Raw genomic sequence first — 11,621 nt, forward strand, 5'->3', positions numbered from 1 at the left:
TATCTGACTGCCGGTTATTAATAAAGAATCTATCCAATGTTTTGCGTACCAATGATCAATACTTGACATTTTCTTCATACAAGACATTGTCAACAAATGGATAGATTGATTATTGAGAGCCGTCGTAAGTCTTTATAAGGCATGGTGTTCAGTTTTGTCTATGGTCCTACGTATTAATTATCTGTCGTTGGTATTAATTTTAATCTGTAGGATTAAAAGCATAGAGATTTATAGTTTGAAATAGTTCGTTGTAAAAAATAATTTACGGTAAAAATTAATTTAATTAACATCGCAACGACATAAGGGGAGTATAATGTGACTTATTCTAATAGTACGAAAGAATAAGTCGGAGAAAGTTCTCAAATCCATAACACAGTGAAAACTTTATTCAAAACATTAACTTTTCAGTCTTCCTAAACCGTTACCTAATTCCCACTCCATTCAGCCGATCTGTACATATCGGCTATCAGCTCATCAAACTCTAGAAGAGAGCTTTCGTGCAGTTCCAAATCCTTCGACAAGTCTTCATTCGTCATCTTTATCTCCGAGTCGTCATCCTCAGATTTTATTTGCGATTCATCTGTTAGTTTAAGATGTGGTGCGTTAAAGAACTCCTTGTAAAACTCAGCCAGTTCACGTATTGGGTGGTTGTCTGCAAACGGAAAATGTAGAAGCTTTAGCGGTGGTTCGTGCTCGCCTCGAAACCCGGCAAACTTCTTCGGTGGCATTTCTAGTGATGTCGGACTCTTGGACAAGATTGTCGTATCCAAATCTTGCGTGCTTTTCACGTTAATTATTGTGTCCTCTTCTGGAGTCTCCGGCGATTTCGGCGCTCGACATTTTGGAATAGGCATCAGTTCAAAGAATTCCATGATAGCCTTTTGTATGACTAGCTCATCAACAAAAGCCGCTAAGCGCAGCGGTTTGTTCAAATCGACCGGTTTCACAGGCTTTGGCTCTTTTTCCTTCTGCTCCTTCTTCTTTTTAGACTCGAATATCACGTGTTTTGGGCTAAGTTCGAAATGATCGCTCTTCAAAAGCAACTGTTTATTCTTTTCGGATTTGTTTGGGGAAATCGAAAAATTTGTGCGGTAGGATACTGTGAAACATAGGCCGCCGAGAGGAGTTTTTAACAGACCAGCTGTTATTTTCTTAACAGATTCTCCCAGTGCCTTGCTTTTCGGTTCACCGTTGTAAACGCGGTAGAAGATTGTAAATGACTCAGTACGTTGCTTCCTTGATAAATGATATGCTGGTGTGATCCTAGTGATTGTTATAAGCGATTTGAGTAGAATACCCATTCGGAAGTAAACTGTATTCATAGCCTTAAGGGAAGTATCAAATTGTGTTTCATCGAGTTCTAAAGTCCAAAGCTCTAATACCATTTCATCCCCATCTTCTGTCTGCACGGAGATTTCCACGTGCAGCCGTGACTTGATCGTTTCCAGTATTCTGTCTGACGGCAGAGCATTTTTGGTCGCTTGATTCACTTCTGGAGAGTCAGGTATTTGGAGGTTAAACCAATCGGAATCTGACGATTGTGGTTTGCTGTTCGGTTCTATCTTCACGCCTTTCCGCGATTCTACTATGACTTGTACTCCTTTGTAGGCGAGGAACTTCGCAAACTTCGTGAATTCATTCTTGTCGCTGATATTTGAGAAACCGGCATCGGGGGCCATATTTAAAACTATTCACAGACTATTAACACTAGCAAAGTTTTGCTAAACTACCGAGTAAACTTTACAAGTTATTCTTCGTCAGCGATGCAGTTCTCCACTAGATTCCTTAGATTTGGATTCTCCATCGCCGCTGCGATCCTCTCCTTGTCGTTGATCTGTTTGTTGACTGAAAAGAGAGAAATGTTTATATTAATAAAACTCATATCAATAATAACTATTTTCGTGTAAAACGGAATTAATGAATTTATAAATCGGATACAAGGGTGCAAGTTCGTCTTCCATAATCCATGGATTTTTGCTTTCGAATTTCTTGTAGTAGATGACAACATACATCTAACCTACTCTATGAACTAAGTTTTAATGAACATAGTTGGATAGCGACACATAGATGGCCTAATCCTTCTCATTCTGAGAGGAGACCCGTGCCCAGCAGTGGGACATTAATGAGTTGATGATGAGTTGGACAGCGGGAGTGGAGATGGTGCCTCCATGATCTAATGACGTAGTAGAAGAGATCCATCCTATCTTTTTGGTTCGCAAAAACATAAAATACGTTTTGGCCTACTCTAATTTCATAAATTTTACAACACAATTTATTTCAAAATTAATCCAGATCTTCAGCACTTGACTGACTAAACTCTAAATGACAATTACCGATAAATACGTATTATAGATCTTCAATTCTATATTGGTCAGATCAAACATGCCTTTGCAAATATTGCAAACTGTTATTGGTATCCTTGAAGATCAGATTACATATTGACTGCGATAGAGCAAGGATTGTGGTCACGGCTAGTTTAATACGTAAATATTAGCTCTATTATCCATATAATCGACTAGTTAAATGTGCAATATCATTGTTAGTTTGTAGACTCGGGACCAGAATAGAGCTACGGTATCCCCTGCCTGTCGGAAGAAGCGAGTATAAGGGACAGCTTCTGTGGTGGCCGGCAGCAAGAGTGAAAGCTCCAGCTCCCAAATAGTGTGTGTTGTCGCATACCATCATCCTTCCGATACTGCCAATACTTTCGAGAAAGATAGTATACTATACTAATACTGGTTATTTTAAGCAATTGTACTGTTAGTTTAAAACAGTTTCTTCCTTATAAAATCTTATCTTATCTTATCTAATAAGCCTTCGCTGTCTGACCGTCTGTCACAGGGATCTATCTCTTGCACCATTATACAAAGCTTTCGTCACAAGTCATTTGCACCATTATAAATATATACTTGAATTTTACAGAGTGTATGTATATTTATTACTATTGCCGCTACAACAACAAATACGAAAAAATAAAAAAAAGTTTTGTAAAAACGTCTTTATTTATTTAACCGTAAAAAGTAGACACTAAATTTTCATAATGCATATACTTTCATAGTTGCTGTGAAAACAAATCCAAAAAACACGACGGTACGAAATCCTCCAAGAGTTCGAATCATCTCCGTGAGTACTTGGCCAATTATTTGTTTATATTTTAAAACAAAAAAACGATAATTTATCATCCTGCACACAACAGAGGTATGCGCATATTCTCACGTCCACCGACACCTATCAATCGGACGCACATGTTGTCTTCAAGTGAGCGGATTCAATGCCGCCGACCTATAGACGACCTTCACAGGTACCTCCATGAGGACAGTTAAAAAAATCTGGTTGTACTTTAAATATGTGTAATTGACCGTCTAAGGCGTCTTACACGCCAGCATTCGATGAACGTGTACAGCAGACGCCGTAACAACATCATGTACAATAGTGTTCAAGTAGTAATTATTTGGAGATATTTTTATATGCTCACAATATTCATCGAATTTCTTTCTTTTTTTTTAATGATTTCTAATAGGATTTATTAATTATGTCATTTGTATACCGAAAAGGGTCAAATATAGCGACTTAATATAACCATATGAACACCTGTAAGACCTATATTTACAAATAAAGATTTGATTTTATTAGACTTGATTTAATATAGCAAAAGTAATTACTTTTAATCAATTCAATCAAGTGAATGCAAATTCTATGATAGGTTCTAAGTTCCATAGTTTTTTATTTTTGTTTTTCGTTTCTGTTTTAATTTCTTTTGATAGACAAGGTTGATTCGGAACCTATGACTGTAAACGTCACGACAGAGCATCGCAGTACGTCGCGTTCTCACAGCGTATGTGCTGCGCCTCCCTATCGAACGCTCATGTGTACGGACCTTAATATAATGTAATATTAAACTTTAAAGTTTGTTTTGATTGTTTAATAGTAACTACTTTAATTTCCTTAAGTGGTCCACAAATATTTTCCATAATTACTACTCGTAGTTTATTAGATGAATTGGCAAGAATTACAGACAAAAATAATATTTTTTAATTTTTTCCCCTTACAAATAATCCGTAGTCGTACATAGAACGCTCTGCGTGCCAGACAACCACTGTAACATTCAGTCACGCAGGACATCAAAGTGTACTCCGCGCCAAACTGCTAGTCCGCTCTGAAGTTATTGCGAGCAGCTGTAGTCATAAAATTTGCTATGGCGACGCGATTCATTTCTATGTTCAGAGCGGACTAGCAGTTTTACTATAACAGACTATGCAATTTCATTGAGTAACTTCAGAGTAAGCAATACAAGAAACCCCATTGCGTATTGCACAAAAATAACATCACCAATTTACGACATAACTCTTCTCCATCCGTCTCGGTCTGATTATACGAGTAGTTTTTGAGAAATGTTGGTAACTTATTGGTAGAAACTTTCGTGGTCGAGGTGGTACCACCACCACATCTATTTCTGGTTAAGACCTTTAACAATTTTAAGACAAGGATTTGTTCTGTTGTTATGAATTGACGTAATAAATGAGATGATGCAATCCGCAGATGGACCTCTGTGTCTAAAATCTGGCACATACTCAGCCGAGGTAATTCAAACTTAATCCTCACGTATCTGTGGCCGACCTCAGACAAAACTCAAAGCTTATCCGGGATTGTTTATGGATGTCCGTGGGCGGTACTGGCCACTTACTACCAGGGGGACTACATGCTCGTTTGCTACTTCTATGCTACTATACTACTGCCACTATAAAAATAAAAACCAGAGAGCTTAAAAATATACCATATGGTGACTATGGCAGTTTAGACGAATCCAACGACAATTCATGTTAAATACACATGCTCGAGTAACATTACCCTCCGCAATCGGTAAAAAACCAATAACAAACAAATAATTTCTTCAAGGATACAATATTATGCTGAGGTCTATAATCACCTTTAATGACGTCATAATATTTTTCTCGCGACTTACAAACAAGACCTTCATGCGTACATTTAAATGCATTTGATATGCATATCTTAGAAGTTCAATGTAAACTAGGAAGTGGAAACTTCCTCATTGCCTGAGAGGAACATGAATTTTGTTTATCAATCGTATAATCATCAAAAACCTTTTACAATGTCACTGTTGGGACCATCATGTCAGAGTGAGAAGAATTTACTTGTTGTTAAAAAGTAATTTAATAAACTTTTAGGATTATTTTATTATATAGGAGTAGCAGACAAGCATGCAGTCCACTTGATGGTAAGTAGCTACTGCCGCCCATGGACATCTGTAATCAACCCCAGATAGGATTAGATATTCCAACTTGAGGTCGGCTACAGTCGCGCCGCTATCCCTGTGGACTAAGATGGAACGCTTCAGAAAAGTATGTATCCCTTACCACGCCCTTCAAACCAGAACACAGCAGCGCTTAAAACTGCTGTTATTAGGCAGAAATACAAGACCTACCTAGACCGATTTTTTGGTAGGTAGAAATTCTCAGAGTTCAATTTTCGGTAGGTAAAATTTTATTAAACTTCCAATAAGGTGTTGTTGTCATCTAAATTGAAACATTGACATAAGCTTTATTTTACAGCAGTCAGGTTTTTTGTTCTTATAATAAATCTCTAGTTAGAAACAAATTTTCCTCTATATTTTACCTGTACAAGCTAATATTGGTCCTTTAGTTTGAAAAACCACAATTCTCAAAGAACAAACAGACTTATAGCAAACTTTAAATGTCAACAGTTTAGTATAAAGTCATGGAAAAACCTAGTTATGATTATATCTTCAATTCCTAAAAATAGAACCTATTTATAAACAACAGATTATGTATTACCAATGCAAATTGTTAAGATTGAGGACAGTGGCCCTTATTATTGAGTAGTTCAGCCTATAATTGCATAGCAAGATAAAACTAATTATTGTAATATTATGCGAGAGTACATAATGAATACAATGACATACAATTTAACTATCAGTATCACATGATTTAAAATGTTATGTAGAAAGCGCTTAATAAAAAATACATTAAAATATAGTGCTAGTAAGCCCATATGAGAATTTTTTTGTTGTGGTTTGTGTTGATCACAGGGTTCCATTATTCTGTGTTATTATGACACATAATAAGTACATGCATTGTGAAAATTTAAACTGTCTATCTATTATAGTTCAATGGGTAAATGAAAAGACCGAAAATACTAGATTTCTTGTATGGTTATAGGAATTAAAATTACTTATTTTGAATCAAATATAGGTTGTTGAACAATCTGTAAAAAAATCTATATTTAGGTACTGCTATTCAAGAGATAGTACAATATGACAGTGGGACAGACAGACAGCAGAGCTTTAGTAATAGGATTCTGCTTTTACTCTTTACCTGAACCCCAAATTTAATTTTTTTTTTTTTTTTTTTATAATATAAGAGTAGCAGACGAGCATGCAGTCCACCTGATGGTAAGTGGCTACTGCCGCCCATGGACATCTGTAATCAACCCCAGATAGGATTAGATATTCCTACCTGAGGTCGGCCACAGATGCGCCGCTACCCCTGAGGACTAAGCTGGAACGCCTCGGAAAAGTCTGTCTCCCTTACCACACCCTTCAAACCGGAACACAGCAGCGCTTAACACTGCTGTTATTAGGTAGAAATAGGTGTGGCGGTGGTGCCGCCGGAGTCGAACCACAAAGGGTTCTACCACCTTTAAAAATTATTTTAATATTCATATTACAGACTAAAGTAGGTAAAAATTTGAAGAAACCTACATTTTCACGAGATTTTTAAAGTTAAGTCTACTAATTCGCATTTCGCCAGCTTGGTGGTCTATGACCGATTCCTTCTCATTCTGAGAGGAGACCAGTACCCAGCAGTGGGACACTAATGGCTTGATGATGAATACAGATGAATAATAAACTTACACTAACACAGATCAATGATTATGGATAACTAGTTTTTGCCCGTGGCATCGCCCGCATTTAAAAGATAATAATATAACATACTGACATACATAAAACTGAAAATTCGTACCTTCAACTTTGCTAAAGATCTTCACTTGATCAAATGCATAGTTTACGATTCAATCCTTAATAATATCGATTAAAATAATCGATGTTTTGGGTCCAAAAGATCGATTCTCCGATTAATCGATCTTATATCGCCATCCCTAGTTCCCGTGGGATTTCCGGGATAAAAACGATCCTATGTCCTTTCTCGGGCCTCAGACTATCTTTGTACAAAATTTCATTAAAATCGGTTCAGTGGTTTAGGCGTGAAGAAGAGACAACCAGACAGACAGACAGAGAGACAGAGTTACTTTCGGATTTATAATATTAGTAAGGAAGTAAGGATAAGGATTCTTAGTATTACTAGAGTCAAGTGGATCTGCCTATCACATGCATTTCTATAATTACAAATTATATAAATCGCAACCTCTCAAGACCTTCGCAATGTCAACTGATAAGCATAACTTGTTTTCATCAATATTTCCATTAGTGTCTTTTATCTTTTTATCACTATATCAACATGTTTTATGCATAAATTATTATGTTTTGTCATAGATTAGTAAAGATTACTCACTCCTAACAAGAAAATGTACCCAGTTTTGAGAATTGAAATAGTTGCGTAAAAAAGTTTTGAAACGTCTCCATGCTAAAATGTCCCTAAAATATTTGAAATTATTATTATAAAATATTTAATTATCATGTAAATTACGCAGTATTAGTTATTTATTCGTAAATTTTCTCTAAAAATGTTTTTATTTGTCAAGAATTCAAAAAAAGAACTTATTATAATAAGCCATTTGCGCCTTCATTCAATTTCAAGGCGGCAAAGTATCTTTACTAATCTATGTGTTTTTTGTATTAAATTAATTGTGGTAAACTAGAATTTGACAAGTCTAATAATGTTGCTGCATTTTTTGAGTTTTGGCAAACACAAAAAACTCTTTCAACTATGCGGCTTCCCACTGAAGCAGGTGGCTGAGTTCAGGTACCTCGGCCACATAGTTGACGAGTGCCTTGGGGACGACAGGGACATAGAAAGAGAGAGGAGGGCGATGTCGGTCCGAGGCAATATGTTGGCCCGCAGATTTAAGCGTTGCAGTAAACAGGTAAAACTGTCACTTTTTAGAGCTTACTGCCAAAATTTTTACACCTGCAGTCTGTGGGCGAACTATAAGCAGCGGACCCTCAGAGCTCTGCGCGTGCAGTATAACAATGTGCTGAGGGTGGTGTTGGGGAAGCCGCGTTTCTGTAGTGCGTCTGCCATGTTTGCGGAGGCTCGTATCGATGACTTTTACGCAATCGTCCGCAAACGTATGGCGTCGATGATGAAGCGGGTTGTGGGGAGCACCAACGCCCTCCTTAGCACATTGGTATGCAAACCAGACAGCCCTCTCTGGGCCCGCTGGAATGATGTACACACGCGAGCCAACAAGTGTGTGTGTACTTAGAATTTAAGTTTTTTGTTTTAATTGTCTTTACTAACATAGGCTAAGTTGTCTTTAACACTAACCCCCGTGTTTTTACGTGTTTTTATTTGTTGTACACTAACATAGATTTAAGAAAATATGTACTAACCAAATCTATGGACTGTAAAAAAAAAAAAAAAGGTCTGAAATAAAGAAATTATTATTATATTATTAAAAAAACATGGTTGAATTGAAAAAAGGAAAAAATTCAAAAAACTTAATTTAATTGAAATTTGTTAAGCACAGTTCCAATGAATATCACAAAAAGGACGTTATCTATATGTAGGCAATACAATGGCAAATATTTTTAATGCAAAAAAAAAAACAATACTTTTTATAAATCCACATAAGGAATATAACAAGATGACAGTATAGTACACATAAAACTGCGAGTCCGCTCTGAATACAGAAAAGAATTGTGTCGCCATAGCAAATTGTATGACTACACCTCATCGCAACAACTTCAGAGCGGACTAGCAGTTTGGTGATAACTATACTTAATTACTTTAAATATATTTTACTACTTTATTTAAAAATTCAAATAATACCAATAGAATTTTTTAAGCTTTAAACAAAAGTATTATTTGCTATTTTATTAGAGAATAACATTTAAATTCTTTGTTCAATAACTCAAATTCTTTTGTTGTCCTGTTAATGACACATTGTCTTTCATGAGTAAAATTATTTCTCTAAGAAATTTCCCCTTAACCATTTTCCTGTGGTGGTCATGCTATGTACTATTATTATGGTATACAGAATTCACTATGTAATGATGACTGAGCAATATTTTGGATTTAAAACTAAATGTTTTTAGGCATACCTTGAACTGCTTTGCCCCATACATAATGAATCTTCAAAGTTCAGATTTTTATAAAGGCTCTGATCAAAACTGAGTTTAGTGAAAAGAAATAATATGTTGATTTTTATAGTTTTAGAAATTCTCTCTGTTAAAGAAACAAAGTCTCTATCTTCATAAGTTATAATATGGAATTGTTGGCAGTATTTTTAGTTTCACCTAATCTTTTATGAAAATAACAAATATTTGGCACAAAAACAAACTGTATCTTATCAATGTGCACTAAGTAGAATAGCAATTCAAGAAAACAACTGATATCTGTAACTATGGAAACTTACTTTCATCTTCGGTAGTATGTGCGCCTTTTTTGATGTAGATGTCCAGTTTCACAGGATGGTGTAATGATCTCTGTATTTTTATCCTTATACACAGTCCGATGAGCGTCGCCAAGGAACAGTGGGGCACTGTGGGGTTATACTCTACTCTCAACACTGGCACCTTGTCCGCGGTCGGCTCCTTCACAAAGATTCCGTCTTCATACACAACCTTCAAATCCTCTAACGTACTCGGCTTCTCCGGGTCCCGAATCGTCCGCAAAAAGTCTAGAACACCACAACACTAGTTAGAAGCGCACAAACCCAAGAAAACAAGCCCAATATGCACAAATAACGTTCAAAACAAACCATATATTGTCTCCCTCAACTCATTCTCGTCCTTATAGCCTAATTCTTCTAATGTCGCACTTTTGTCCATATAAGCGGGCTTAGCGAGTTCCACTGCTTGTTTTGAAGTATTAGTTAGAGAGAGTTTCGAGAAGAACGATATCATCGTCGAATTAGACTTTGAGACTATTGCGGAAATCACAAGGCGGACATTTTTGTTTTGTTGTTCGCTCCGAACTCATAGGGCTGTGACCATCAATCGTTTGTTTGAATATCGATTTTGGTAGTCGATATAAGATTTTTATCGTAAAAAGAAATATTATTCAAGTACAGTTTAAATGTTTTTTTGGAAGGACTAAAATATACTAAATTATAATAGCAAGATTTTATCAAAAGTCAGGCGTTTTGGACTTTTTCCAAAAACACACTCAATTGGGTACTTGACAGTTATAACAATAAAATATGAAATATGTTGGATATGATAGCTTATAAGTAAACATAAATTTTGCAGTATTTCGTTTATTTTTTAATATGTTCTAAGTATTTTAATTTTTAAAAAGAAATTTTCGATTTTTTATCTGTGGATTTTAAATCCCAAAACGGCGACAGTGCTGCCTCAAATGTCATGTGACGTCACTACATCGAAACCTGTCGATCACATCGAAACCTGAAGTATGTGTAACGTCGAAGTTTATTTCTATATTTTCAATGTGTTGACGTCACGCTACGAAATGACACTTGACCGCCTGTTTTGGCGTAACGTTCCGTTTACCGTAATAAAAATATGTTTTTTATTAATAAATAGCCCTTTTTCGAAAAAATGATCAATGAAAGGCATATATAATACGTATATGAATTCATTAAAACAGTTTCCCAAAAAGTGTCAAGTAGCCAATTGTTTAAATTACATGTTTCCGTATCCGTCTTATTATATCTTATTCTTAGATCATTTAAATCAATGAAATTACAAAATGTGCATTTACTTACAATAATACATCTTGTATAGCTGCGGTTACTACAGCCGTTCCAAGATAAGTTCGAAATAAAAGTAAACACATATAAGTACTGATTCTAAATAAAATTTATTGAAATTTACTTAATATTCTAGTACTACAACGAATATTATTTTCTTACTAAAATTTCTGTAATGTACACATGACCTTAGATATCGAGTTATCATCTAAAGATATCTCCGTGACAGCCATGCATCACTATTTTATTCGATGTTGCCAGTCGTTGATGAGACAAAAATTAATAAAGGTTGGCTGAAAGACAAGTAGCCAAGGCAATAAAAATTACTGCTTCACTTTTGGAATGGGTGTAAAAAGATATAGTGACCGGCATGAGCAAAGAGTAAAATAATTATGGGCATGAGTCGTGAGCACAACTGACAGCTGCGCAGTGGTTAATGTTTCGGTCTCTTTGGCGGAATGAAGAAGCCATGGGGGCGGGGCGGGGTGCCGAGCTGCACGCGATTGGTTCCTCAGTCAATGCACATCGTCTATTGGAAGCTCGCGTGTCATTCGGTTCATGTTCATTCGTGCCAAAAGTGTACATGCGCGAGCTTACCCCCACTACTGCCCACCTGTGCTCACGACTCGTGCCGGGTATTATACCACTCCAATTGAATATATTGCCTACTCCATACTCCATTATATACCTTTCAATTGTTGAATGCTATAAATATTCAGACTTACAATAAATTTATCATTTTTCCTAGC

General features: G+C 36.1%; 3 protein-coding genes across 3 annotated transcripts in view; all 3 read right to left on the reverse strand.

Moving 5' to 3' along the window:
• Nucleotides 1–11,621, reverse strand: part of LOC140755020 (G protein-activated inward rectifier potassium channel 3) — a 502,832-nt gene that overhangs the window by 100,587 nt on the left and 390,624 nt on the right. The gene's annotated exons all lie outside the window — the stretch shown is intronic.
• Nucleotides 367–1,679, reverse strand: LOC140755021 (autophagy-related protein 13 homolog). Its single transcript, XM_073090195.1, has one exon. The coding sequence runs from the start codon at nt 1,677–1,679 to the stop codon at nt 426–428; it is 1,254 nt and encodes a 417-aa protein (XP_072946296.1). The 3' UTR covers nt 367–425.
• galla-1 (cytosolic iron-sulfur assembly component galla-1) lies at nt 1,705–10,120 on the reverse strand. Its single transcript, XM_073090197.1, has 3 exons — nt 9,922–10,120; nt 9,577–9,840; nt 1,705–1,845 (listed from the first exon to the last, which is right to left on the reverse strand). The coding sequence occupies exons 1-3, from the start codon at nt 10,064–10,066 to the stop codon at nt 1,748–1,750; spliced, it is 507 nt and encodes a 168-aa protein (XP_072946298.1). The 5' UTR covers nt 10,067–10,120; the 3' UTR covers nt 1,705–1,747.

This window comes from Epargyreus clarus, unplaced genomic scaffold (assembly GCF_041222505.1).
Source record: "Epargyreus clarus isolate Ecla_fem2 unplaced genomic scaffold, WU_Ecla_fem_2.2 ptg000032l, whole genome shotgun sequence".
Lineage (NCBI taxonomy): Eukaryota > Metazoa > Arthropoda > Insecta > Lepidoptera > Hesperiidae > Epargyreus > Epargyreus clarus.

Bases quoted from the DNA above. Each gene is read 5' to 3' on its own strand.
- LOC140755021 (XM_073090195.1), bottom strand. From the start codon at position 1,679: ATGGCCCCCGATGCCGGTTTCTCAAATATCAGCGACAAGAATGAATTC.
- galla-1 (XM_073090197.1), bottom strand. From the start codon at position 10,066: ATGATATCGTTCTTCTCGAAACTCTCTCTAACTAATACTTCAAAACAA. The intron at 9,841-9,921 runs GTTTGTTTTGAA...GTGGTGTTCTAG, and splicing joins GTTGAGGGAGACAATATATG to ACTTTTTGCGGACGATTCGG. The intron at 1,846-9,576 runs GTAAGTTTCCAT...CTCTCTTTTCAG, and splicing joins ACATACTACCGAAGATGAAA to TCAACAAACAGATCAACGAC.